Below are 24487 nucleotides of genomic sequence, written 5' to 3'. Positions count from 1 at the left end.
GGGAGACTCATTTGCACAGTGAGGACGTCATTGGGGGAAGGGAGCTCAAACCACAATGATTCAGTTAAACGCTGTCAGAGTAGATGTCAAACGTCCCTGAAATGGCTCTTAATCAGGGGTCAGTGCAGCGATGAGCAATTCCATGGGGTCCCTAAGCCACATGGAATCCAAGGCAGTGAGTGGCTGCGTACATGCTGCGAGGGATGGAATCTTTCCTGGCTTCTCCAAGGGTTGGGCGTCCCTGGACTAAACACAGAATTTGTCATATCATTTCAGGGGTTTGAGAGGCGTTGGCAGAGAGCTCATGAGATGGCACCAGATGAAAACGGGCAACTAGGATGAGCCCCACTTGGAAATCGTGATCACTGGTAAGGGATGTGATGTCGAGTAAGGGTGTGTTGCCTGGGAAGAAGCAAGGGCCCGCCATGTACAGCCCCAAGGCAACATTAAGTGGCAGATAGCTTTATAATAGGCCAGAAGATAAGACACAGAGGAAGAAGCAAAGGATGAACACTCCGCTGTGGATCCCCCATGATGTTCTAGGAATGCTGTCCCTGGTTATGGGCTGGGAAGTTGGCATGAGGGAGCTGTTTTTGGAGATAACACTAAGTTTCATGTATTAAAGGCTTGCATGATGGGCATGTGTGGGAGGGGACCATCATCCCTCAGAGAGCTCAAAGCCTCCTCAACCTGTCTCACTCTTACCTGGTAGCCTTGTGGGGGCAGGTGACTAACTTGAAGTTTGAAGCTTGCAGCTTTTTCCATCTTCCTCCTATGGGGACACATGTCCCACTGTCACCTCCAGCTGTTGCTGGAAGAACAGTCTCCAGTCAGGGAGGACCATTAGGAAGACAGGTGTCTGGCCTCTGTGCCAACAGCAGCCCTGTCCACTGCTCATGGGGCACAATGGATGTCCACCGTCCTGCTCTCAAGCATGCCTGCTCCAGTCTGTTCCTGAATCTCTCCCCGCACCCCACACTCTGCTCAGTCCTGGACTATCCCCACCAGCCTTCTTCCCTTCCCTCCCTTCCTCCCCGCCCCTTCCTACATCTCCTCACTCTTCCTCCTGACCTCTCCCCTCTACCTTCACCTACTCATTCTCCCCACCTAGCCTTCCCCACCTGCCCTCCCTCCTTCCCTCCCTCCTTCCCTCCCTCCTCCTCCTCCTCCTTCTTCCTCTTCCCTCTCATAACCTCTCCTCCTCACCCACCCTTTACCTGTTCCCCCTGGCTCTACTCACCTCTCCTCCAGCATCTTTTCCTTTCTTCCTCCTCCTCTCTCTGGGTTTTGTTTTGTGTGCTCTTCTGGGGTGTTTTCAGGCACCTCATATGTGGACCAGAGAGGTGGACATGATAGGTGTAGACAGGCATGGTGTGACCAAGCCGGGATCCTTTCTTCCCACTCAGTCCCTGGTCTTCCATCCAGGGAGTGGAGCGTCCTCCTCTGCACACATGCTCCCGAAACCATGCCCCCCCGGGGAGGTGAAGGGGGACATCTTCCCCACAGCCTTGCTTTGTGCCGCCTGTACCTCTGTCTGCACCAGCTGCCACATCTTCAGGCTGACCCAGAGGTGCTGTGGTGGGGCACCATGAGCTGCCTGCTTTAATACTTCCATCAGCACTGCCCCCAGACTTGGGGCGGTGGAACATCATTGCCCTACACACTGGCAATGAAGGAAGGATGTTTTATATTTCCTCCACGGTGTCCCAGCATTCCTCACGTCAGTCATTAAACATGTCTTGATATCTAACCTGAGTCCCTTCTCTGCAGTTTGTTGACTGGGCTACCCTTGCTGGGAATTCTCATTGAGATCGTAATGATTGTTTTTCTTTCAACACCCACACTGTTAGTACTATGTTTGGGAAGTGAGAAAACAGAGAGTGAGTTGCAGAACAAAACCCAAATTTGTTTGGCCACAATAATCTAAAAGAAGCAAACTTTCTCTCAGATGTTGGTTTCACTGACAGACACAGCTGAGGAAGTCAGTGGGTTGTGTGAGTGAGTGCAGAGAAGGACCAGAGGCCTCCACCTCTGTGTTCCATCCCAACCTTGTGGTGGGCTGGAGTCAGTGTGGGCAGGAAGCCTGGTGCCTACCCTTCTGAAGAGCAAGAAAATGTACCCCCCATGCATTTCAAGGGGAGGTTGATCAGGGTTCTCATGAGAAGCCCCACAGGATTCCCACCCTCCCAGTCACAGGATGCCTATGGGGAGCTCCCACCCAGAGTCTTGAAGCACCATCCTTAGATGCAGGCAGAGACCAAATGGGAAACCTGGGCTCCTCTCACCTGCCAGTCACTAGCTCCTGTTCAGTGCCTTGCAGCATGGAGGGAATGTGACTCAGTCCCCGTGGAGAGTCCGACACCATGGGACACAAGCATCCAGATTCCAGCAAAGAAGTCGGCCATCATACACAGAATCGGGAAGATCTCAAAGTGAGTGAGAAAGGACCATCAGCAGATAGGAAGTCAAGATGACCAGACACCAGAATTATTGAACAGAGACATAAGTCACCATTGTGAAGATGCCCCAGTGAACAACCAGAGATGTGATGGGAATGTGAGCAAGTAGACTCTCTTCCATGGACCAGAATACATAAATAAAAAACGGACTAAAAATGTTGGAACTCAGAAATACAAGAAATTAAACAGAGGGCTGGAGAGATGGCTCAGAGGTTAAGAGCACTGCTTGCTCTTCCAAAGGTCCTGAGTTCAATTCCCAGCAACCACATGGTGGCTTACAACCATCTATAATGAAATCTGGTGCCCTCTTCTGGCCTGCAGGGATATATGCAGACAGAACACTGTATACATAAGAAATAAATCAATCTTTAAAAGAAAGAAATTAAATGGAATTCTCCAGGGATGGCCCAGTGGTGGCTGGAGTAGATAGAGCTGAGAGCGGACCAGAGACAGGACGGCCCATTGAGCCTGCTCTTCAGCTGTAACAACAAAATTCAGTGGTGATACCCCGTTCTGACACTGCCAAGGACTCATCTTGCCTACAGTACTGTGGGATGCAAAATGGTCCAGCTCTTCTGGAAGACACTTTGGCAATTTCTTTCAGAAATAAATTTGCAACAGTCAGCCAATATAGGAAAGATGATCAATCAGACCTTGGTCAAATTAAAACTTTTTCTCTCCCCAGAGTGGAACGGGCCAGGGTGGTACAGGGGAGGCATGCAAGGATGCTTGTAGCAGCTTTATTCATAACAGCAAAGTACTGAAAATAAGTAAAATATACTTCAGCCTCTGAATGGTTGGTCAAACTATAGTTCATCCTACCGATTAGATGTGAAATGGGTACCATGTGCACAGAGGACCAGGTCATTTCCAGGGAACTGTGCAGATCTCAAAATAACCAGACTCCATGATTCTGTTTTCTCAGCATCCCAGAATGGCTTGATGTGGGACTAGAGAGCAAGCTGGTGACATGAGGGGTGGATATGGCGGAAGTATGGTGGTGGGGGAGCAGGCAAATGCTGGTAATCTAGGTGCTCTGTGTTAGTCAAGCTGCACCCTGTCATGTCCCGCTGTGGAGAGTGGACTATAGGTTTTCAGGAGGTGTCTGTCATATGTACTGGGGAGAGGGGCAACAGGATCTCTCTGTGTCATAGTGATGGTTGTTTCAACTGTGCAGGTGTCTCAACCCAAGAAGTATAGTTTTAAAGGTCTCCGAGCTTTCAAAGTGACAGTAGCCTTTCCTTGTACATAGAAGCCGTTAGTCATCAAGTTCCCCCAAGCCTATGGATTTGGAGAGTATGCTTCATAAATCATAACTGAAAAACACTTGTCAATTTCCCTGTCAACATTATGGCTAAAAAATGGATCTAATTAGCAAGTTTTCAGTCCGGTTCATTACACACTCTTGTGTATATATGAAAATTAACACTTGGTAATTGCATCCCTTTGACACAGAAAGCAAACCCATTTCAAAATAAAATGACTGAACTCATATATGAGTTTAACAATCAGAAAGAAATTGTAGGAATAATATTAACATTCTACCTCATAGTTTTACAACAAACATCTCCTTGAGTCCAAGTTTACTTAAAACTATTTACTTTAAACCCAAGTATGGTGACACATGCCTATAATATCAGCACTGGGGAAGCTGAAACAAGAAGATTGTCGCAAGTTCAAGACCACCAGCCTGGACTACAACACAGTGAGACCCTGTCTCAAACAATAAACAAACAAATAAATAAAAATATCTATATCAGCTGCTTTACTCAATCCATAAGCAATTATTACCCCCAAATCATATGTGTTTTCCTTGGTAGAACAGGTAAGATTGAAAAACAGCAAGGCGGGCTGGAGAGATGGCTCAGAGGTTAAGAGCACTGACTGCTCTTCCAGAGGTCCTGAGTTGAATTCCCGGCAACCGCATGGTGGCTCACAACCATCTGTAATGAGATCTGGCACCCTCTTCTGTATACATAATAAATAAATAAATAAATCTTTAAAAAAAGAAAAGAAAAACAGCAAGGCAATGTCTCAGCAAATGGTTGAGCATCAGCCTCCTGGTTGTCATGGTCAGACATATTTTAATTTTAAACGTTCCTCAGCTGCAGTCATTCAAGAGTTAATTAGGGGGAAATGAATCTTGTTTAGGTCACACATGGCCTGCACACCTGTGAGAACCTGTCCTCTCAGAGCTCATCTCTGTCTGGGAAAAAAGACAAGCCCAATGGAAGAGACCAGACTGTCTCTTAGAGAACCTACAGATGTTATGTTACTCCTTCTCCTTGAAGCAGATTTATGAAAATACCAGAGTCATGCAGATAGGAGACCACCCCTCAAAAGCTTTATATGAAGCTGGGAAGATAATCCAATCAGTAGGGGGCTTGGCATTCAAGCATGAGGATGTGAGTTCAATCCCCCAGAACCCATGTAAAAAGCAGGGCGTACATAACGGCACATTCTTGTAATCCCAGAGCTGGGAAGACAGACACAGGCAGATTTCTGGGGTTCACTAGCCAGCTAGTACAGCCTACTTGTTCTCTCCAGGCCAAGTGAGAAATCCTGCCTCCATAAACACTCACACGTGTGCATGCATACACATGGACACACACACTCAGCTTGTTTGCCTGGGTATCATCTAATAATACCTTAGCAGGAAAAGTCTTTCAATCCTTACATGGTTGAAGCCTGAGCTTAGACCAAAGTTATTCTCAGAGCCTCCTCTTTGGAGTGCTATAGCTTGGTGTGATGGGTCCTTTGACATCTGAACTACACCAGGCTCAATCATTCCTGGTATGACTATTTCCAAAGTTGTTCACTTGATGATACTGAGTGAGGAGTTCCAGCCCTTGGCACCATGACACTTTGCGTTGGGTGCTATTTATACCCACTCTGAGAATGACAAGTGTGGACCCGCTTCCTTGACTATCACTTGGATTGAGGAGCACTTCTATCATGAACAACACAAATGTCTATGGAAGTCTCCATGTGTACCCTGGGAATCAGGGCTAGTGGCGGGTCCCAGATGAACCTGGTCTGGAAGCCACCTGGGCTATCTACCTAACAAGGACTCATTAGTAACCAAGGGAACGCTTGCCTTTGGTTCTCCTGCTCTGACATGGCTTGTTGTGAGGTATTTGATTGCGCTGTGATGCTCTGAGAATGTTAATAAAGTTAAACCTTGAATCAAGGGGAGGAGCCCATGACTAGCTGACCAGAATTAGCCATAGAGGTTTTGGAGGGCCCAGACAGAGAGGAACAGGACAAGAAAAGGAGGGGCTTGGAGAGATTTGAGTCCTTTTTGATCTAGGCAGAGAGGGAGGGTCAGATGGTCATTCCTCTACTGCTTTCTTGATATCATATTTGTACCCGATATCTCACTCAGGAATGTTTACTAATAATAAAACTATTTAGGTAAATGCTTCAGTTGCTCACTTGACTCATTTCCCCTCCCCTCCTTGGTAGTCCTCACAACCATCATTCCAAAAGAGGCTGGTGCCTCTGCCTGGGCCCCTCATGTCCCAGGGCACCTCCCTCTCCAGGACATTTCCCGAGCTCTAGAGTCTATGCTGGGATATTTCACAAACCAGCATCTGTGTTGGAGTCTTTTGGGTAGAGTGTCAATCTGTGGTGTGTGGGGGCAGGGGAGTGCCGAGGCACGCCCCATCTACACTCTGCAGAGTTAACCCTTGTTGCAGCCTCAGCTCCCCTGACCCTCTCTACCTCCCATCATGGTCTCATGCACACATCTGTGCACACACATATGCGTGCACCCACAGACAGAGGGAAGTAAAAGATATCGCCAGCTACCCTGTGCCCCTTCCCCATCTCTGCAAGCCCACTGTATCTAGCCCTGCCTGAAGTCACTTTGGGTTTCTATAAGGTTGATTTGTTATGCTCCTTTCTTATTCTGTAGAGCTCTCAATAAAATCGGATGGTTTGAGAGGAAACGTAGATATTTAATTAATTACTGTTTCCATTTTTTTTTTTCAGTGATTGTAGATGCATTTGGGGTTTCTATTTCTTTGTTCTTTTCTGAAGTGCACTGTGACCCTGCTGCCCAGGCTGGTCTTGAACTCCTGCTTGATTGATCCTCCCACCTCAGCTAATGTGCCCCACCATACCCTGCTGGGGTTCTGTTTCTGCCATCAATTTTAGTGCTGTGTGCTTTTGTTTTGAGATATTTCTTGTTTCCCTTTCTTCCCTCTAGGAGAACAGAGTCATCACTGCATTTCTTCACGGTGTGTTGGTCCCTGCAGGATCTGGGGCCATGTCTCTTTTTCAGGCTCAGCTTCTCATTTCTCTTCTTCATTAACCCTCCAGTTTTGACTTTTTCTGTCTGGATAAGAACTGGAGCTTAACTTTGCTTTCATGCTTTTTCTTTGGGATTTATGATGAGAGAATCTCTTTACATACTTTGTGATTAGCTTTATCCTCAGTGTTGTTAAGCTCAAAACCTTCATCATATACATTACTTTTTCCCTTGGAGTTTTAGCATTATTGTTGTTGTTGTTGTTGTTGTTGGTGGTGGTGGTGGTGGTGGTGTGTGTGTGTGTGTGTGAGAGAGAGAGAGAGAGAGGTGTATGTATGTGTGTGTATGGTATGTGTGGTGGTTTGAAGAAGAATGACCCCCCATAGGCTCATAAGTTTGAGTGCTTGGTCTCCAGTTAGTGGAACTGTTTGGGAAGGATTAGGAGGTGTGGCCTTGCAGGAGGAGGTGTGTCACAGGGAGTAGGCTTTGAGGTTTCAAAGGTCATGCCAGGCCCAATGTCTCTTTTTCCCCTCTGCTGGCTGTCTGCAGATCAAGATGTAAAGCTCTCAGCTACTGCTTCAGCACCAAGCCTGTCTGCTGCCCACCACAATGATCATGGTCTAACTCTCTAATACTATAAGTAAGCACCCAATTAAATGCTTTCTTTTGTAAGTGTTGCCTTGGCCATGGTGTCCTTCACAGCAATGGAATAGTAACTAATATATTGCATGTATATGTATATGTGTGTGTGTGTGCTGTACATAATTATCAGTATGAGTGTGTGTGTGTGTGTGACAGAGTGCCTTTCTCAATCACTATTTTTTGATCACTAAATCTAAAGCTCATTAATTTGACTAGACAGCTGGCCAGTGAATTCAAGGGATCTGCCTGTCTCCTGGCTCTTTTTGTTTGCTCTAGGGGTTCTAACATTGGGTTCTCATGCTTTGCAGCAGGCATCTTACTGACTGAGCCATCTCCTCAATGCCCACTCTGAGTTTAATGTTTGAAGCCAGGAGAGACAGTATTTAGAAGGAATTCCAGCAGACTCTGGACCAGGCACTGTCCAGTCCACTGAGGCATGGATGGAGCCAGCTCTACTCCACACTCCATGGATGGAGCATATGATCTTGTGACCAAGCCACACACTATTCCAACAGTCTGTTAGGTAGTGGCCAGAAGACTGAGAAGCATCTGAAGGCTGTGTGTGTGTGTGTGTGTGTGTGTGTGTGTGTGTGTGTGTGTGTTAGTTTGAAAGAAAATGACCCCCAAAGGGAGTGGCACTATTAGGAGGTGTGGCTTTGTTGGCGTAGGTATGGCCTTATAGGGAAGTGTGTCACTGTGGAGGTGGGTTTTGAGGTCTCATATATGCTCAAGCCACACCCAGTGTCTCAGACCACTTCCTGTTGCCTGTGAGTCAAGATGTAAGAACTCTCAGCTCCTTCTCTACACCATATCTGCCTGCATGTTGCTTTGCTTCTCACCATGATGATAATGGACTAAACCACTGAACTGTAAGTGAACCACCACAATTAAATGTTTTCCATTATAAGAGTTACTGTGAGCCAGGCGTGGTGGTGCACGCCTTTAATCCCAGCACTCTGGAGGCAGAGGCAGGTGGATCTTTGTGAGTTCGAGGCCAGCCTGGTCTCCAAAGCGAGTTCCAGGAAAGGCGCAAAGCTACACAGAGAAACCCTGTCTCGAAAAACCAAAAAAGAAAAAATTTAAAAAAAAAAGAGTTACTGTGGTCATGGTATTTTTTCACAGCAATAGAAACCCTAACCAAGGCAGAAGGTGGTATCAGGAACTGGGCTATTGCTGTGATAGGCCTGACCATGCTTTTGTTTGAAGGAATGTGGACCTTGGGACTGTGGATTAGAAAAGCAGTTGAACACTTTAAGTGCTGCTTAATGGGGCATCCTAGTAGGAACATGGAAGACAGTGGTGCCAAATGTGATTTGAACTGTGGGGGGCCTGACTCAAGAGGTTTCAGAGGAGAAGAATGTTAGTATGTGATTTAGAGACCAGTCTTGTGATATTTTGGTGAAAAATGTGACCGTGTATTGCCCTTGTCTGAAGAGTCTGCCTGAGGCTAAAGTGAAGAGTTTTGGATTAATTCCACTGGCAGGGGAAATCTCAAAACAGCCTAGTATAGACTCTATTGTGTGGTTATTAACTCTGATGAAGATTTATAATGAAAAGGAGCAAGCTGAGCAAATAAAAATACAAAATGCCCAGATTGTGAAAGGGGACACCAGGAAGTAGTGAAATGGAGCTAGATCCTGTGTTCAAGGAGATAAACAGATTACAAAATGGAATAAAGGGAGTGGTGACTTCAGGACAAGATCCCACCCAGCTAAATTTCCTATTTGTGAAAAGGAATTAAAGAAAAGCTTAATTGTGTGGTAGTACATGCCTTTAATCCCAGCACTTGGGAGGCAGAGGCTGGCAGATTTCTGAGTTTGAGGCCAGCCTGTTCTATAGAACAAGTTCCAGGACAGCCAGGCTTAGAGAGTTAAAGAAACCATGGAAAACAGAAAGCTGGTGAAGATTTGATTAAAGGAGGGTGGGGCAGCAGAATTTGGCAGCTTTGGCCATGTGGTTCTGGCTTTAGAGTCAAGGATTGAAGAAAGATATTATGGAATCTTCCTCTGAGACTAAAGAAAGCCACTGAGGCTCGGCATGTGTCAGGGATGTCCCTGAATGGAGGCCTGGAAGTTTCATGTGTGAAGCTATGAAGGGGAGACCTGGATTGCCTTGGAGACCCCAAGATGTTAGAGATGCCAGAGTCATGGGATACCTGTCGAGGAGAGCTGCTAACAGGGAGTGGAACCAGCCCAAGAGAAAGAAGTGTGCTGCAGTCAGCAAAGCTGAAAGGAGTTGGAGACCTGAAGAGTGCTTTGACATCAGACATGGAGATGCAGAGTTTAGAGTTTGCCCAGCTGGTTTTCAGTCTTGCTTTGGTCTGGTATTTCCTCACTGTGCTCCCTTCCCTTTGTTTTGAAATGGTGATGTGTAACCTGTGCTATTATGTATTGGAAGTATGTAATCTGCTTTTTAATTTTAATTGTATAGAGGGTTGTAGTTAAAAGTCTGCATGAATTTCAAAAAAGACTTTGAACTTTGGACTTTAAAACATTGTTGACATTGTGATAAAGTATGGGGACTTTTGAAGTTGGACAGAATGCATTTCTGCACTATGATACGTGTAAGTGTTACAGCTCTGGAGGGAAAGGTATCCTGACTTATTGGGGAAGCCAGGCAAGCCCTGAAGCTGGGATGCAGTGGGGGATGGTCTCCCCGTAGGAGGTAACAATCCTGCTCCGCTCCTGAGTTTTGCTCTGTCCTCCTTAAGGGGTCTTCCCAGCGGAGCTCAGCTTCTTCTCTCCTGCCCAAGATATTATTTCTTCAGCTTCACTCTGCTAAAGGGGAAACCCCTGCAAGAAATGTAGCAATCTCCTTCCTCCAGCAAGAAGTTGGTACTTTTTTCTGCTCTGCCTTGTTCAGCCCCCTCTAAGGGGCGTCTCAGCAAGGTTCTTCTGTTCTTCACTGGTGAATGGAGATCTTCACCCAAGATTTATTTGGGAAGGGCGAGTCCAGGAGAGTGGCTGCCTCTGCCAGGGTGGGAAAGGACGGCACACAACAGAACAGGCAGAGGGGCTTATACCGGACTTCTTAGGGGCAGAGTTTCTCCAGGGAGAAGATTTCCTGCTCAAGGATTGGTTAGTTTCCTTGGTCAGGGGCAGAGTTAGCTCTGATTTCAGGGCCAAACTGTGTTTCTTTCACTGGCCCTTTTCAGCCTTTTGGCTCTAATTTTAGGGTCAGGGCGTGTTTCTTCCCCTGGCTCTGATTCTAGGGGAAAAGTGTGTTTCTTTGGCACTGCTTTCAGAGTTTCTGGGGTTCTGGGTTCAGGGATAATTTTTCTTCCCTCCTTCCTTCCTTCCTTCCTTCCTTCCTTCCTTCCTTCCTTTCTCTTCCTTCCTTCCTTCCTTCCTTTCTGTTCCTTCCTTCCTTCCTTCCTTCCTTCCTTCCTTCCTTCCTTCCTTTCTTTCTTTCTTTCTTTCTTTTTTCCCTGGCTCAGGTCTCAGATCCAGGGCATGTTTCTTTCACTAGCTCTAGCTTCAGGGCCAGGGTGTGTTTCTTTGGTTGACCCCTTTTCCTCAAAATATGGCTACAAGCATTTGGGACCAGGGAGTAGAATGTAGTGGTTTGAAAGAAATTGGCCCCCAAAGGGAGTGGCACTTATGAGAGGTGTGGCTTTGTTGAAGTGGGTGTGGTTTTTTTGGAGGAAGTGTCACTGTGGAGGTGGGCTTTGAGGTCTCATATATGTGCATGCAGGGTCTCAGACCACTTCCTGTTGCCTATGAGTCAAGATGTAAGAACTCACAGCTCCTTCTCTAGCACCATGTCTGCCTGCATGCTGCCCTGCTTCCTGCCATGACAATGGACTAAACCTGTGAACTAACTGTATGTGAGCCACCACAATTCAAAGTTTTCCTTTGTAAGAGTTGCCGTGGTCATGGTGTCTCTTCACAACGGTAGAAACCTAATACTGTGTGTGTGTGTGTGTGTGTGTGTGTGTGTGTGTGTGTGTGTAAGTGACCCCCCAAGTGATGATGGTTTGACTTTTGACATTTCAAATCCGAAATGGCATGAATACCACAAGGTCTCAGTGGAGACTGTGTTGAATGTTGGTTAACTGTTTAGAGTAACCCTTACAATTAGTGTTCTTCATTTTCAGCACAGTACTCAACTAAATTATCTGGGGCACTCACCGTTTTATATTAAAATGGCCTTTGTGTTGGATGACTACGCTCCACTATGTCTGATGCTGGTCTCTCTAAGGTGGGTGGGGCTAGGCTGTTTGTGGTGCTTGGAACACTAAATGTACTTTCAACTATCAGTTTGTGATAAGCTCATCTGTAGCCCCTGTGAGTAGAGGGGCACCTGCACCATCTTTTATCCTGCTCTATGGATGTGTCTTGGAGAAGTCACTTTTACAAGGCCATGGGGCCAATAGGCTGGGACGCCAAGCTTTACTCATCTCTAACTAGATTTTCAAATATTCTGAGACACCTTGGGTTGGAGCTAGCACTGTGAGGACTCAAAGTCACCATGGTCTATACAAGTAATGTTTAATTACCACCCATGAGCTATGTTCCCTCCCAATGGCCTCCTTTCAAGAAAGCTCGCTCTGTTTTCATAAGTGCTGTGCCCCAAGGGAGGGGATAATGTCAGCATTGATGTTTCTGATAATGTGCCATTAATCTCCAGCAGTGAGAAAGATACCAGAGCTGAGATACTCAGCTCCCTCCGGAACATTCTGAATCCAACCTGATCTTTGCTTTATGTCTGGGTTATCAAATCCATCTAAAGAGCCCGGGGCTGTCAGAATGTATTCATTGCAAATTTAGATCCTAGTAAACCAAGGGAAGAGTTACCCATAGCAGGCCCACACCCAGGGATCAGGCTGCACACACTGGGGAGAGGTTTGAGTCCAATCTCTTGTCCTTGAGAGGGTCAGGGACCCCGGTCTTTCAGGACTTGATGTCCTTGATTGTCCCTGGTGTCTCCTTGTGTTTGCCGTATAAGTGATGGCTGCATTCTTCACACAATTGCTGATATCCGTGGATGGCATAGTGATAGGGTGTTCTCAAGCCAACGGTGACACTAAAGAAAGCCAGAGCTGGGCTCTGAACGTGTTGACAGGGAGATTAAAATGAGCAGAGGCCCCTGGCTGTTCCCCCCAGAGGCAGAGACTTGAGGGCTGGCAGGATTCTATCTCAGTATAGGCTCTTTTCTGCTTTCAACAGTACAGGGACTCCATGTTTTCCATGTAGGATTCATATTGCTTTTTCTGACTTGGTTTCCTTCCCTGGATACCATCTGCAGCAGCAACAGGGTTGAACATGCCAAGCGAGCTTCCATCCTACTGACACCTCTTTTGGTTCCTGGCTTCTAAATGCTCCTGTGCCCACCACGGCCATCACACTCAACTCCAGACCTAGCTAAGCACCCTGAGGCAGTGTCAAGAGGATATCTCTAACTAATGATGCCTTTCCCCATCTCCATCTGTCTCAGGGAAGTCACCAGTCACAGCAACCTTCTACACGTGGTCACCTAATAGCTTTGAATTTTAGCTAGAACTCCAACTCCATGCAATCAGCTTGGGCTGTGAGTCTTACAACTTTGTTTTTTTGTTTTGTTTTGTTTTTTAACCTAGAGCCAGAGAGAGAAATCACATAACCTCCTGGATGGATAGATTTTTCTTTCAGATGTCCCTTTTGCCACTGCTGTGGCTGGAAGGTCACCCTCTAACTAACTTCATGCTGCCTTTTAGAATCCAGCCATGTCCCTCATGGAGTTTGACTTGTGGATCTGTCTTGCTGTGGTGCCTTCCGGTTACTGTTTGGTTTTGCTTTGGTAGGGCACCAAGTGTTTTTCTGTCCATCAGGAGGCTTCTTTGCCTTGACTGGGCATTACCTATTTTTCTTTTTACGCCCCTCTCAGACTTCCACTGCGATTGCAGGAACCTGTAGCTGTCTGCTCTGTTCCATACCAAGGATGGAGCAGAAATCTTAATTCAAAAGGAAGTTGACTTGAAACACTTACAACATGTAATTACGGTTCGTGTTTTCAGATGTACACTCTATGGGAGGAGAACTCAGCCAGCAGAAGTTTCTCAGCCATTATCCAGCTCTGCTCCTCATTCCTCATCCTTCCCTACGAACACTTGGGCTTGCCTGTGGTGACGGAAGGAAACAGGCCATCCTGCCACAGTGGAAGAAGACATGGGGGTGGGAGACGTGGGGACAGAAGGCAGGCAGTGGCAGGGCCTCTCTATGGTTGTGATGTTCCCGTGGAGCACACAGGTATCTCCCCTCTTTCTCAGGTAGAAACTTGGACTAGTCTGACTTTGGCAGGTAGAGAGAATGAGCTACACTCCCCAGGGCCTTGCAAACCCAAGTCGCACAGGATTTGGCAGAGTTCAGCAGTACCTCCATAGCTGTTGTTCAACTCTGGGAGTGTGAATTCCAGAAAAGCTAACACTTTTGGCTTGGCAGGGAGGGTGAGACACTCATGCGCATTTGCCAGAGGCATATGGCCAAGGCATTAGGAACGTGGGTGTGGTACCTTCGGGGAGCCCTATCTGCAACCTAGGACAAAGGTCTGCAAGGACAAAGCAGATGAGCAGGGCTACATGCAAACCCGAAAGCTGGGTCCAGACGCTGCCCTGCACCAATCGGGACATTGCCATTCATTGCCCATGCTCATCTTCCTGTTCATTAATAAGCTTTGTCTCCAGACTGAACACCCGCTTCAAGTCTCCACAGCAGATGGCTGTTGAGTAAATCAGGACTGCTCAGCACTAACACTTCCAGATGCCTCAATGTTCTGGGCCACTGCCCTGCTCTGGGAAGCCCCCTGGCTATGTTCTCTGCTTCTCTGGAATACCATCCTTGCCTTGTAGGACAAGCCAGTATGAGAACTTTGACATCTATGGCTGGCACAAGGAGATAAAAATGAGTATATTCTGGGGTAAGAACTTGGTGTTGGTCTTGAGTGTCCCAAGGACTGAGTTCTTGGAGGTTTACAGCACCCTCAGCACAGACCATTGGAAGACCCCCTTCTTTTCCCTCCCCACCCATTCATACTAAAGTGATTTCTCATGTTCAGAAGCTTCCTAATTCCTCATTGGCACATAGAACTTACTATCAAGCATGGGCACATTGTTTGTTTGTTTGTTTTGCTGTGACAGAATCTTTGACAAAAGCAACTTGAGAGAGAAAGATTTAGTTTGGCTCACAGATTGAGGGCACAGCTTGCTGAGGCAGGGAAGGTGTAGTGACGGGAATGTGAGAATTCTGATGACTTGATTGATGTCTTAGTCAGTGTTCTTATTGCTGTGAAGAGACACCATGACCCCAGCAACTCTTATGAAAGAAAGCATTTAATTGGGGGCTTGTTTACAGTTTCAGAGGGTTAGTCCATTATCACTATGGCCGGGAGCATGGCGGTGTGTAGGCATACATGGTGCTGGAGAAGGGGCTGGGAGCTCTACATCTGGATCCACAGGCAGCAAAAGAGAGAGACTCTGGGCTTGGAATGGGCTTTTTGAAACCTCAAAACCCACCCCCAGTGACACACTTTCTCCAACAAGGCCACACTGTTTTGCCATCGACACAAAGGCTGAGATTTAATCCTCTGTTGTTTTAACCAGCAATTTCAGCTCTGCAGACACTGGCCTGTTTCTCTGGCAAGGGCCAGGCAGCTTATGCCACAGCCTGGCAGCAATCCTGTTCCTGAAGCACCGGCGATGTCACTGTCACCAAATATATTTTAATTAAATATAATTTAAATCCCTACTGTTCTATTCAGTAAGGAGACTCAGGACTCTAAGGCTGCAGTGAAAACCTGCTAGCTCAGAGAGGTTGAGTAGCAACTAGCTGACCTCTCTTCACCTGTGTTTCTGAAAGAGACCATCCTTCTGCTCTGCCAAAACAAACAAACAAATCACACCATTCAAAGCCCCTCTCTACTACTTCCTGTGCATCTCTCTATCCATCTTCTAGACCTCCTCTGACTCTCTATGATTATTTTCTAGTTGCTTACTCGGCCTCCTTCCTCAAGGCTGATTTTATTTAACTAATGCAAATGCAAACTTGAGGTTCACAGTGTGATCAAATATCCCAAACACCATGACACCACACCTCCTAATCCTTTCAAGTAGTGCTACCCCCTGGTGACCAAGTATTCACATCTATGAGCCTACGGAGGCCATTTTCATTCAAATCACCACACATGGCCTCCACAGTCAGGAAGCAGAGAGTGATGAAGGCTGGGTCTATGTTGGGCATTCTCCTTTGTACTCAGTTTGAGATGCCAGCCTGTGGGATGGTGCTGCTCACCTTCAGGGTGGGTGTTCCCGCCTCAGTGAAACCCCTCTGGGAACTCCCACGCAGGCACACCTAGAGGTGTGACTCCTGTATCATGCTAAACCTGTCAAGTTGATGATCCAGATGAAACGTCGTCGTAGTGTGTGGACCACACTTTGTCAGCATCCCCTCAGCACCCTTCCCACCTCCTGTCACCTTTTCTGGAATGCATCAGGTGACTCACACAAGGGCCTGGTGGATTCACAGAAGCACACACTGAACCGATTTGGACAAGTATGCTTCCAGTTCCTGTGTTGTCTTAGTGAAAGGTTTGTGCTTCCCTGGGCAGTGCTTAGGGAAACAAACTGTTAAAATGATGGAAGGCCTGAGTTCAGACCATCAAAAGCAGTGATTTTCAGAGCCTAAACACTGTTGTTCCAATGGACAGTACTGGATTTCACCTGGACCTACTCGCTCAGAATTTTTTCCAACTGACATAAAAATCACATAGCATTGTACTTACCATTTTAATCATTTTAAAGTATATAATTTGGTGGATTTTCAAAAATAAATTAACATTGTTGCGGAATCGTCACCACTGTGTGGTTTCAGGTCATTGTCAGGTTGTACCAGCAGGAACCCTACTAAATGCTTTTGTCCATTACCCCTCCACACTGGGCAGCCATTACCTTTCTGTCTCTGTGAATGAAGTTATCCACTTCATATCAGTGGGTTCATTCTATATGACCTTTTAATGTGGCATCATGTGTTCAGGTTTTGTCCGTGTGGTAGTAGTACTTCATGGCTTTTGTTTCCATATTTCCTTGTGTGGACATGCCAGCTTCTCTTTATGTATTCAGCAGTTGATGGAATTTGGGTTATATTCATTCTTTGGCTATTTTGAACACTGCTATAAGCATGTATATACACCTTTTCATTTTGATGTATGTTTTTGTTTCTGTTGGGAACTCATGTAGGAGGTGATCACTGGGTCATGTGATGAGGTGACTCTGCCTAGTCTTGGGGACACTGCCCACTGTTTGCTGTGGGAAAACAGTGCTATTGTTCCCCACCATGTGTGACATTCTACATCTTCACTGACATTTGTTTTTACCATCTGTTTGGTGTTTAAGTGTATGTGGTTTTGTGCATTGCACTATGTATACATATGTGCGGAGGACAGAGGTTAACCCCAGGTGTAATCAAAAGTTTTTCTGTGTCCCACCCGGTCCCGCAGCCACTTGGACCCAAGTAAACACACGGACGCTTGTATTACTTACAAACTGTATGGCCTAATGGCACAGGCTTCTCACTCGCTAGCTCTTACAACTCAACTCAGCTCATTTCTATTAATCTGTGCATTGCCACATGGCTTCGTGGCTTACCGGTACTTTCCCATCTCGCTTCTCCTGGTAGCAACTCATAGCGTCTCCCCACTCCTCTTCCTTCTCATCTCTCTCCAGTTGGAATGCACTGCCTCTCCTTATCCTGCCCTGCCGTAGGCCAGTGCAGCTTTACTTATCAACCACATGTCATTCTTCAAGAGCTGTCCATCCTGGTTTTTGAGACAGGGTCTCTTAATGTTACTCTTACTCTTCCCTAGGGCTCACCAATTCATCTAGGCTGGCTCCAGAGAGCCCCAAAGACCAACCTGTCTCTGCCTTCTCAGACCTGCACTCATCACTGTACCTCTGGCTTCTTACATGAATGCTGGGGAATGAACTCAGGCCCTCAGTCTTATGTGCAAATACACATGCACAGTACTGGATTTCACCCAGAGCTCCTAACTTTGCATGCCTTCCAAATAAATTCTGTGTGACATAAAATTACATAGAATTATACTTACTATTTTAATCATTTTGAAGTATGCAGGTCAGTGGGGTTTTTTTGTTTTTTGGTTTTTGTTTGTTTGTTTGTTTGTTTGTTTGTTTGTTTTTTGGTTTTTCGAGACAGGGTTTCTCTGTGTAGTTTTGCACCTTTCCTGGAACTTGCTTTGTAGACCAGGCTAGCCTTGAACTCACAGAGATCTGCCTGGCTCTGCCTCCCAAGTGCTGGGAATTAAGGTGTGTGCCAACACCACTCGGCGCAGGTCAGTGTTTTTAAAATACACTAACAGTGCTTTGCAACTGTCATGGTGTTGCTTGTACACGGAGCTTTTTCCACACCTCCTGTTTGGTCATAACTAAAGAAGGTGGCATCTCTGTGTGACATGTGCCATCCCTGCACCTGATGGCCTCAAGGCCTCTGGTAGAGCCCTGACAGCTGGCCCTAATGAAGATCCCTTTGGATGGATAACAAGTGACCTCCCTCACTTCTTTCAAAACACTCTTATATCCTATCTCTAGATAGTTCATGTGAGCTGGGCCACTATGGATCTCTGGATCTATCTGTCTTGGAGTTGCTTGATGCAGGGATATTTTTATAGTTTGAGAATTTCATAAGCATGTAATTTGTTTTGGTCATCTCTACCCCCCATCCCCTCCCTCCTGTTCCTCCTCTATCCCAACCACCACTTGCCCACCTCCTTCATGTGTTCTATTTTTTTTTAACCCAACATGTCCACTTTGTACTGCCTGTATGAACATGGTTGTAGGACCATCTACTGGATCATGGGTAGCCTCTCAGGGGTCCGCATCCTATAAGAAAACCAACTCTCAGATTTGGGGATTTTTGCTTATTTTTTATTTATTTTGGTTTTTTGAGACATGGTTTCTCTGTGTAACAGCCCTGGCTGTCCTGGAACTTGCTTTGTAAACCAGGCTGGCCTCGAACTCACAGAGATCTGCCTGCCTCTGCCTCCCAAGTGCTGGGATTAAAGGTGTGCGCCAGCATGCCTGACCAGGGTTTGTTTGTTTGTTTGTTTGTTTGTTTGTTTGTTTTAAGCATTGTTTTCTCAAGCATTCTCTTCACCTTTTCCCTCTTTCCTCTCCTTTTGGGATGCCTCTTACCCAAGGCAGTTGGCTTCCTGGAGGCAGCCTGCTTCCCACTCTTCAATTCCCCTCTGTGCCTCTTAAGGGGATGCTCTCACGGGACTAGTTTTCATCCTGTGATGTAATTGGGACTTTTCTTTGGGCCACCAGCTCACAAATAATGACATGGAGACTTATTAATTATGAAAGCTCAGCCTTAGCTTGGGCTTGTCCCACTAGCTCCTAGAACTTAATGTATATTTTTATTTATCTACATTCTACAATGTGGCTTTTATCTCTCATTTTGTGTTTCCCACTCAATCCCCATCTAGATGTCCTCTTACACACCTCAATTCATCTCCTACTTCCTCTCTCTCTCTGCCCATTCTATACCTCTTGCCTAGCTATTGGCCATTCAGCTCTTTATTAAACCAGTCACAGCCATGTATCTTCACCTAGTGGACAAATATCCCACAACACTGTGACACTGTCTGAGGTCTGCTCAGTTCTACAACCTTTGATCTTATTACTGTGCTTTCAGCTCCAGTATTCTCCTGCTTCCTTTTGTAATTTTTGTCCCCTTGGGACTGCTGGGAAAGACATTCTTATAATCCTTTGGGTCTTCAGGCATGGCTTCCTTTAACTTCTTCGATTGTTGGTTTTTGTTTGTTTGTTTGTTTTCATTTGTTTTTGTTTTTGAGACAGGATCTCACACTGTTGCTCAAGAGGACCTGGAACTTACCTTGTAGCCCAGACTAGCCTCAAAGTTATAGCTCAAACTCAGTTTTGCAAATGCTGGAATTATAGGCATGCATCATTACCCTAGGCTATGTCTTGAATATATTTAATTCAGTTTATTTAATCTTATCTGATGAAGCTGATTACAGGTTTCCTGAGGGATGGTTCATTTTACTTGTTCTCTTCCTGTGTGACAGCCATTCTTCGTTAATCTTCATATTCTTTGTAATTGTTGCTGTTGAAAACTGGACCTTTTGAATAGCGTAAGCAGCAGTTCTGGAAATCAGATCCCCACTCAATGATTCATCATAGTCACTGGTGTTTGTTTGCACAGTCCATAATTTAAAGCATCGATTTTGTAAAGTCTATATGCCTTGCCTTGTCATACTTGGCCATAATGTCTCTGTTCCATGAGATTCACAGAGAGAAAAGCAAATCCAGCTTTGGCAGATGGGCTGTGTAGCTGGGGCCTTGCCAGCACTCAGCCAGGCTGCCTGGACAATTCTTCCGCTTACCTGCTTCCGTGCCTAAAGGTCAGCCCCGGAAGCACTGGAGGCTTCTTTGATATTTACTGAGTAAACACACAGCCCAGGCATATGTGTGACATCCTGAATCCCAAAGCATTTTCCAATTGCTTATTCCCCAAGCACCTCATGTCCAGCCTGTCTCCAAAGCTCTGGCTTGTTCCAATTGCAATCTATTGCCTCAGGCAATCACAGCTAAAATATCCTCCTATGAATGGGTTTGACACTGTCTTAAGCTGGCTGTATTGACACCAGGCAGATTTCTGGTGTGGGAGATAACAGCAAAGCCTTTGGGTCAGAGCTTGGAAGGAGCTTAAGGGAATGGTGACCCCTGGTGAGGTATGTTCTTCCAGTACGAGCACTGATATCAGTAGTACAGGTTGTGCTTTTCAAGGACACCATTGAGCTGGAAGCATGGGATGGACATGCACCAAATGGACTCTTGTCCTCTGAGCTGAGACCAGAGGGTAGATGTGGGGTGAGTCCCCCAGGCTGACATCAGAGGGTAAATGTGGGGTGAGTTCCTTGAATACAGGGGTGGATGTGGGGTGAGTTCCTTGAGCTCAGGGGTGAATGTGGGGTGAGTTCCCTGAAATGAAGTAGGATAGACACAGGGTAAGTCCAGTTGCTGCAAAGGGTCATTGTTATTAAGATTCAGTTGCTTTCCCTTAAGATCCTCATGGGTCACTGACAGTTTTTGGTTGGTCCCAAAGTTCCACAAAAGTTGGCTAGGAAAGTTTTTACCTGTTTTTCATTACCCCAAGGGTGGATTTTGGAGTGCACCATTGTGCCGTGTATTTGTCACATAGGATGCTATGGTTAGGGCTAAGAAAATTCTTTCCTAGGATGTATGCTGACAGTTATCATTTGTCTGTCTGCCTGTCTGTCATTATGAGGACATTGGGGGTGTCTCCCAATAGACATCTGAGGTGTCCTCAATGGCAGGTTGCTCCAACCCAAACCAGCTGGGACTTGCCTGCCTGTCATCCATACTCCTGCTGCTGTTACCTAATGTCTCTGCTGAACCTCTGGCCTCTCCATTCCAGGAAGCAAAGAAGGCTGAAAACAGAAAATTGGAGAGGGTGAGAAGCTCTCTGGGAAAAAGAGTAGAATCCCCCATGCAGCCCAAGTCCTGAATGTTAGTAATGGTACCCATCCCCACCCCTTTTATATAGAATCCTCTAGGAAAAGTGAGCCCAGTGCAGGAAAAAAAAAAAAAAATGTGTATGCCAAACAGTTGGCATAGAAACCTAGAAGGCTCACTGACCATCTGAAGAATTTCTGTGGATACCGAACTGTTCTCTGACTTAGAAATCAAGGCTGGTTGAAAAATCAAGTGCTGTGGGTTTCCATCTCTCTTGATTGATCTGTGGTTCTCGACCCCAGCTGTGCAGCAAAATTACCTGGAAGCTGTGTTCCAAGCTGAGCGGGACCTCTGAGTGGAGCACATGGAGATACCAAAGATGCATAACACATAGCGAGGCCGTTGCGATGCAAACCGCTGTGAGATGTGGTCAGTTTCCTCTGGGACCACCGGTGTCCTAGACCCCTTCGCGTCTGTGAATGTGCAGGCAGGGCCTCTAAGAAAAACTGTCCTGGTTTTTCATATCCAATTATCATATCTTTACATTTTCGTTTCCTTCCTACGTTGTGCTCAGTGTTTCTCATTTGGCTTTAAACGTCTTTTTTATAATTGGTTCCTTTAAATCCGGTCCAGAGCAGTGTACACACGGTGCGTTTGCTGGAATTTCATAAGTCTGTTTCTAATTTATGACAAACCTTCCACCCCCTCTATTTTCCTTCTTTGTTGAAGGGAGGGGTCGATGCTTGCTTTTTAATACTGACCAGCTCAGGGCAGACCAGACTTGGGTTTGTAAAAACTTTGTTACCAGATACATATTACAAACTCTGTTCGAGTCTAGGGTTTCTTAAACCATTTCCACCCACGACCTCTCCTTGCCTGAGAAATTTTTATATGTTCCTGCTCTCTAGAAGATGAAGTAAGGTAAGGTAACGTATCCACTTTACAGCATCCTCTGGAAAGTTTGGGGGAATCTCAAGTCTGGACAAGGTGGAGCCTGCAAGTGTGCCAGAGTTAGAGATGGACCTGGGATAGGAAGCTCCTGGTCCCCAGGAACCCTGGATCCTGCCGCCCGCAGTCCTAACACCCGGATTCCTCTTGCAGGCCCGGACTCCTGAGCGCAGCCGGCATATGGGGCCATGGCCCGGCTCCCAGGGCACCCGGAGGCTCCCGGCCTGGAGCATGGCAGTACAGGCCGGGGAAGCCGAGGCGGTCGAGCGGCCCGGGCGCGGCACGTCATTATCAACGTCGGGGGTTGCCGGGTGCGGCTGGCCTGGGCCGCGCTGGCCCGCTGTCCCCTGGCACGCCTCGAACGCCTGCGAGCCTGCCGCGGTCACGACGAGCTGCTGCGCGTGTGTGACGACTACGACGTGAGCCGCGACGAGTTCTTCTTCGACCGCAGCCCGTGCGCTTTCCGCGCCATCGTGGCGCTGCTGCGCGCCGGCAAGCTGAGGCTGCTGCGGGGCCCGTGCGCCCTGGCCTTCCGCGACGAGCTGGCCTACTGGGGCATCGACGAGGCGCGGCTGGAGCGCTGCTGCCTGCGTCGCCTGCGACGCCGCGAGGAAGAGGCCGCGGAGGCATGCGCCGGGCCACCGGGTCGCGGGCCGCAGGGGAGCCCAGTACGAGCCCTGGGTACCGGACGGCTGGAGCGCGGCCGACGGTGCCTGCGCGATATGGTGGAGAACCCGCACTCCGGGCTGGCAGGCAAGCTCTTCGCCTATGTCTCCGTGGCCTTTGTGGCCGTCACAGCCGTCGGCCTGTGCCTGAGCACCATGCCTGATATACGAGCAGAAGAGGAACGGGTAGGTGGGCATGGGCTTCAGGGCAAGGGCAAGGCAGAGGGGGAGCCAGGGTCGTGGAGGTGTGGACAAAAGACCACATCTGGCACCCAGGTGGGATGTAGAGATTCAGAGGGTGCATGCCGATTACTAGTCCTGGTTGTCCACTATGCACCCCCCACCCCCGCCCTGGTTAGAGCTACAGGCTCCATAGCCCCTCCCCCCCCCATGACAGGTGAGTGGTCAGAAGGGAAGGTCCAATGAGCTGATGTATGGGACTCCAAACTACATTCAGTTTCAGGACAAGGACCCACAGCTTTTTATCCTGGGGCCTTCTCTGCGTCTCCAGCAGTTCAGCAAGCGGTACCTTCAAAGTCTGGACAAGTTACAGCTAAAAAATACCTAGTATCTGAAGAGTCTAGAGCAGCGGTTCTCAACCTTCCTGATGCTGGCGACCCTTTAATACAGTTCCTCATGTCGTGGTGACACCATATTTTTCATTCCTATTTCATAACTGTAATTTTGCTACTATTATGAATCTGATGTGCGACCCTGTGAAAGGGTTGTTCGACTTCCCCCAAGGGGTTGTGCCCCACATGTTGAGAACCACTGGTCTGGAGAGCTACACATTTGGATACCCCAGGGTTAGAGGGCCTTTATGGAGAAATGAGGACTCTGATCTTGTTGAACGATCTGTTTCTTTTCCTTTTCTCTGTGTCTTGTCCACCAATCCTAGAGTGCCAGCACAAGAAATGTGGATAGATCTGTTACTTGTAGTTAGCCAGTTCTCATCACAGGCCGGAGGAGATAAACAAAACAAACCAACTTAATAGCATTTGTGCACATTGGTCATCATGGAAAGTTCTGGAAACAATGGGAAAAGACATTATGTAGCAGACTGGGGTCTGTTTGGGGATGTTGGGATTCCTGCAGAAGAGAACATTCTGCATTTGAATCTACCTGAGTGCTATCCAAGTCCTCCCAGCCCCTTCCCCAGACACCTTCTGTCCCCCTCAGCAGACACTCCCAGCTTCCACTCGCTGACACCCCCTTTCTTGGACAGAGCTCTCAGGCCACTCCTGGGAGTCCTGTAGTATTCCTGGCCATGTGCTCACCTAATGGGATAACTTTTTCTGAGAAACCAAACTGACCAAGAGCATGGCAGCCCTGGCTGCATATTAAACTTAAACGTAAACTTAAGGAAATTCATTTGGCTTGCTTCATTATTGGATGTCCCAAGCTGGAGCCACCTTGGGTCATGTTAAATGGTTATGAGTTTCTGGTTCTGCTTCTAAGATGATCCTTGAGGTGTGAAGTTTGGCTCAGTGGTAAAGCATTTGCCTAGTTTACGCAATGGAGGTGGGGTGGGGGAAGAGATACTCACAGTGTTGGATTTTTTTACATAGCAGTAACTCCCTATATTACTCATCTCCCTGCCCCCCATCAGTACACTTCTAAGCACCATCTTCATAATTCAGTTTCTGTACCAGGATTTTTCTTTCTGGCCACCAACTAGCTCCCAAATCATGACACAGAGACTTGTTATTAGTTTTGAATGCTCAGCTTAGCTTAGGCATGTTTCTGGCTAAGTCTTTTAACTGAAATTAACCTGTTTCTCTTTATCTACCCTTGGCTCAGGGTTTTTTACTTTTCTTTCCTTCTGTATATCTTACTTTCACTGCCTCTCCTGTCTAGCTGGCTGGTGGCGGCCTGGCTTCTTGTCCTGGGCATGTCTCTCATTCTCTCCTCCTTCTCCCTCTCCTCCTTCTTCCTTCTCTTTTTGAGCCTAGATTTCTCCTCCTATTTATTCTCTCTACCTGCCAACCCTGCCTATCCTTTCTCCTGCCTAGCTATGGGCCGTTCAGCTTTTTAT

The 24487-nt window shown here is 47.0% G+C and overlaps 1 protein-coding gene across 3 annotated transcripts in view; it reads left to right on the top strand.

The window, feature by feature from the left end:
* Kcng2 (potassium voltage-gated channel modifier subfamily G member 2) overlaps positions 1–24487 on the top strand; it is a 74257-nt gene that overhangs the window by 25545 nt on the left and 24225 nt on the right. For all 3 annotated transcript variants that reach the window (XM_036204224.1, XM_036204222.1, XM_036204223.1), the window contains exons 2-3: positions 277–368; positions 21941–22638. In XM_036204224.1, the coding sequence (XP_036060117.1) occupies positions 21976–22638 (663 nt within the window). In that variant the 5' untranslated portion in view covers positions 277–368; positions 21941–21975. The remainder of the gene's footprint in view (positions 1–276; positions 369–21940; positions 22639–24487) is intronic.

This window comes from Onychomys torridus, chromosome 13, assembly GCF_903995425.1.
Source record: "Onychomys torridus chromosome 13, mOncTor1.1, whole genome shotgun sequence".
In the NCBI taxonomy this organism is placed as follows: Eukaryota; Metazoa; Chordata; class Mammalia; order Rodentia; family Cricetidae; genus Onychomys; species Onychomys torridus.
Note: the sequence above shows the minus strand (reverse complement) of the source record. Positions and strands in the feature narration are given on the sequence as shown.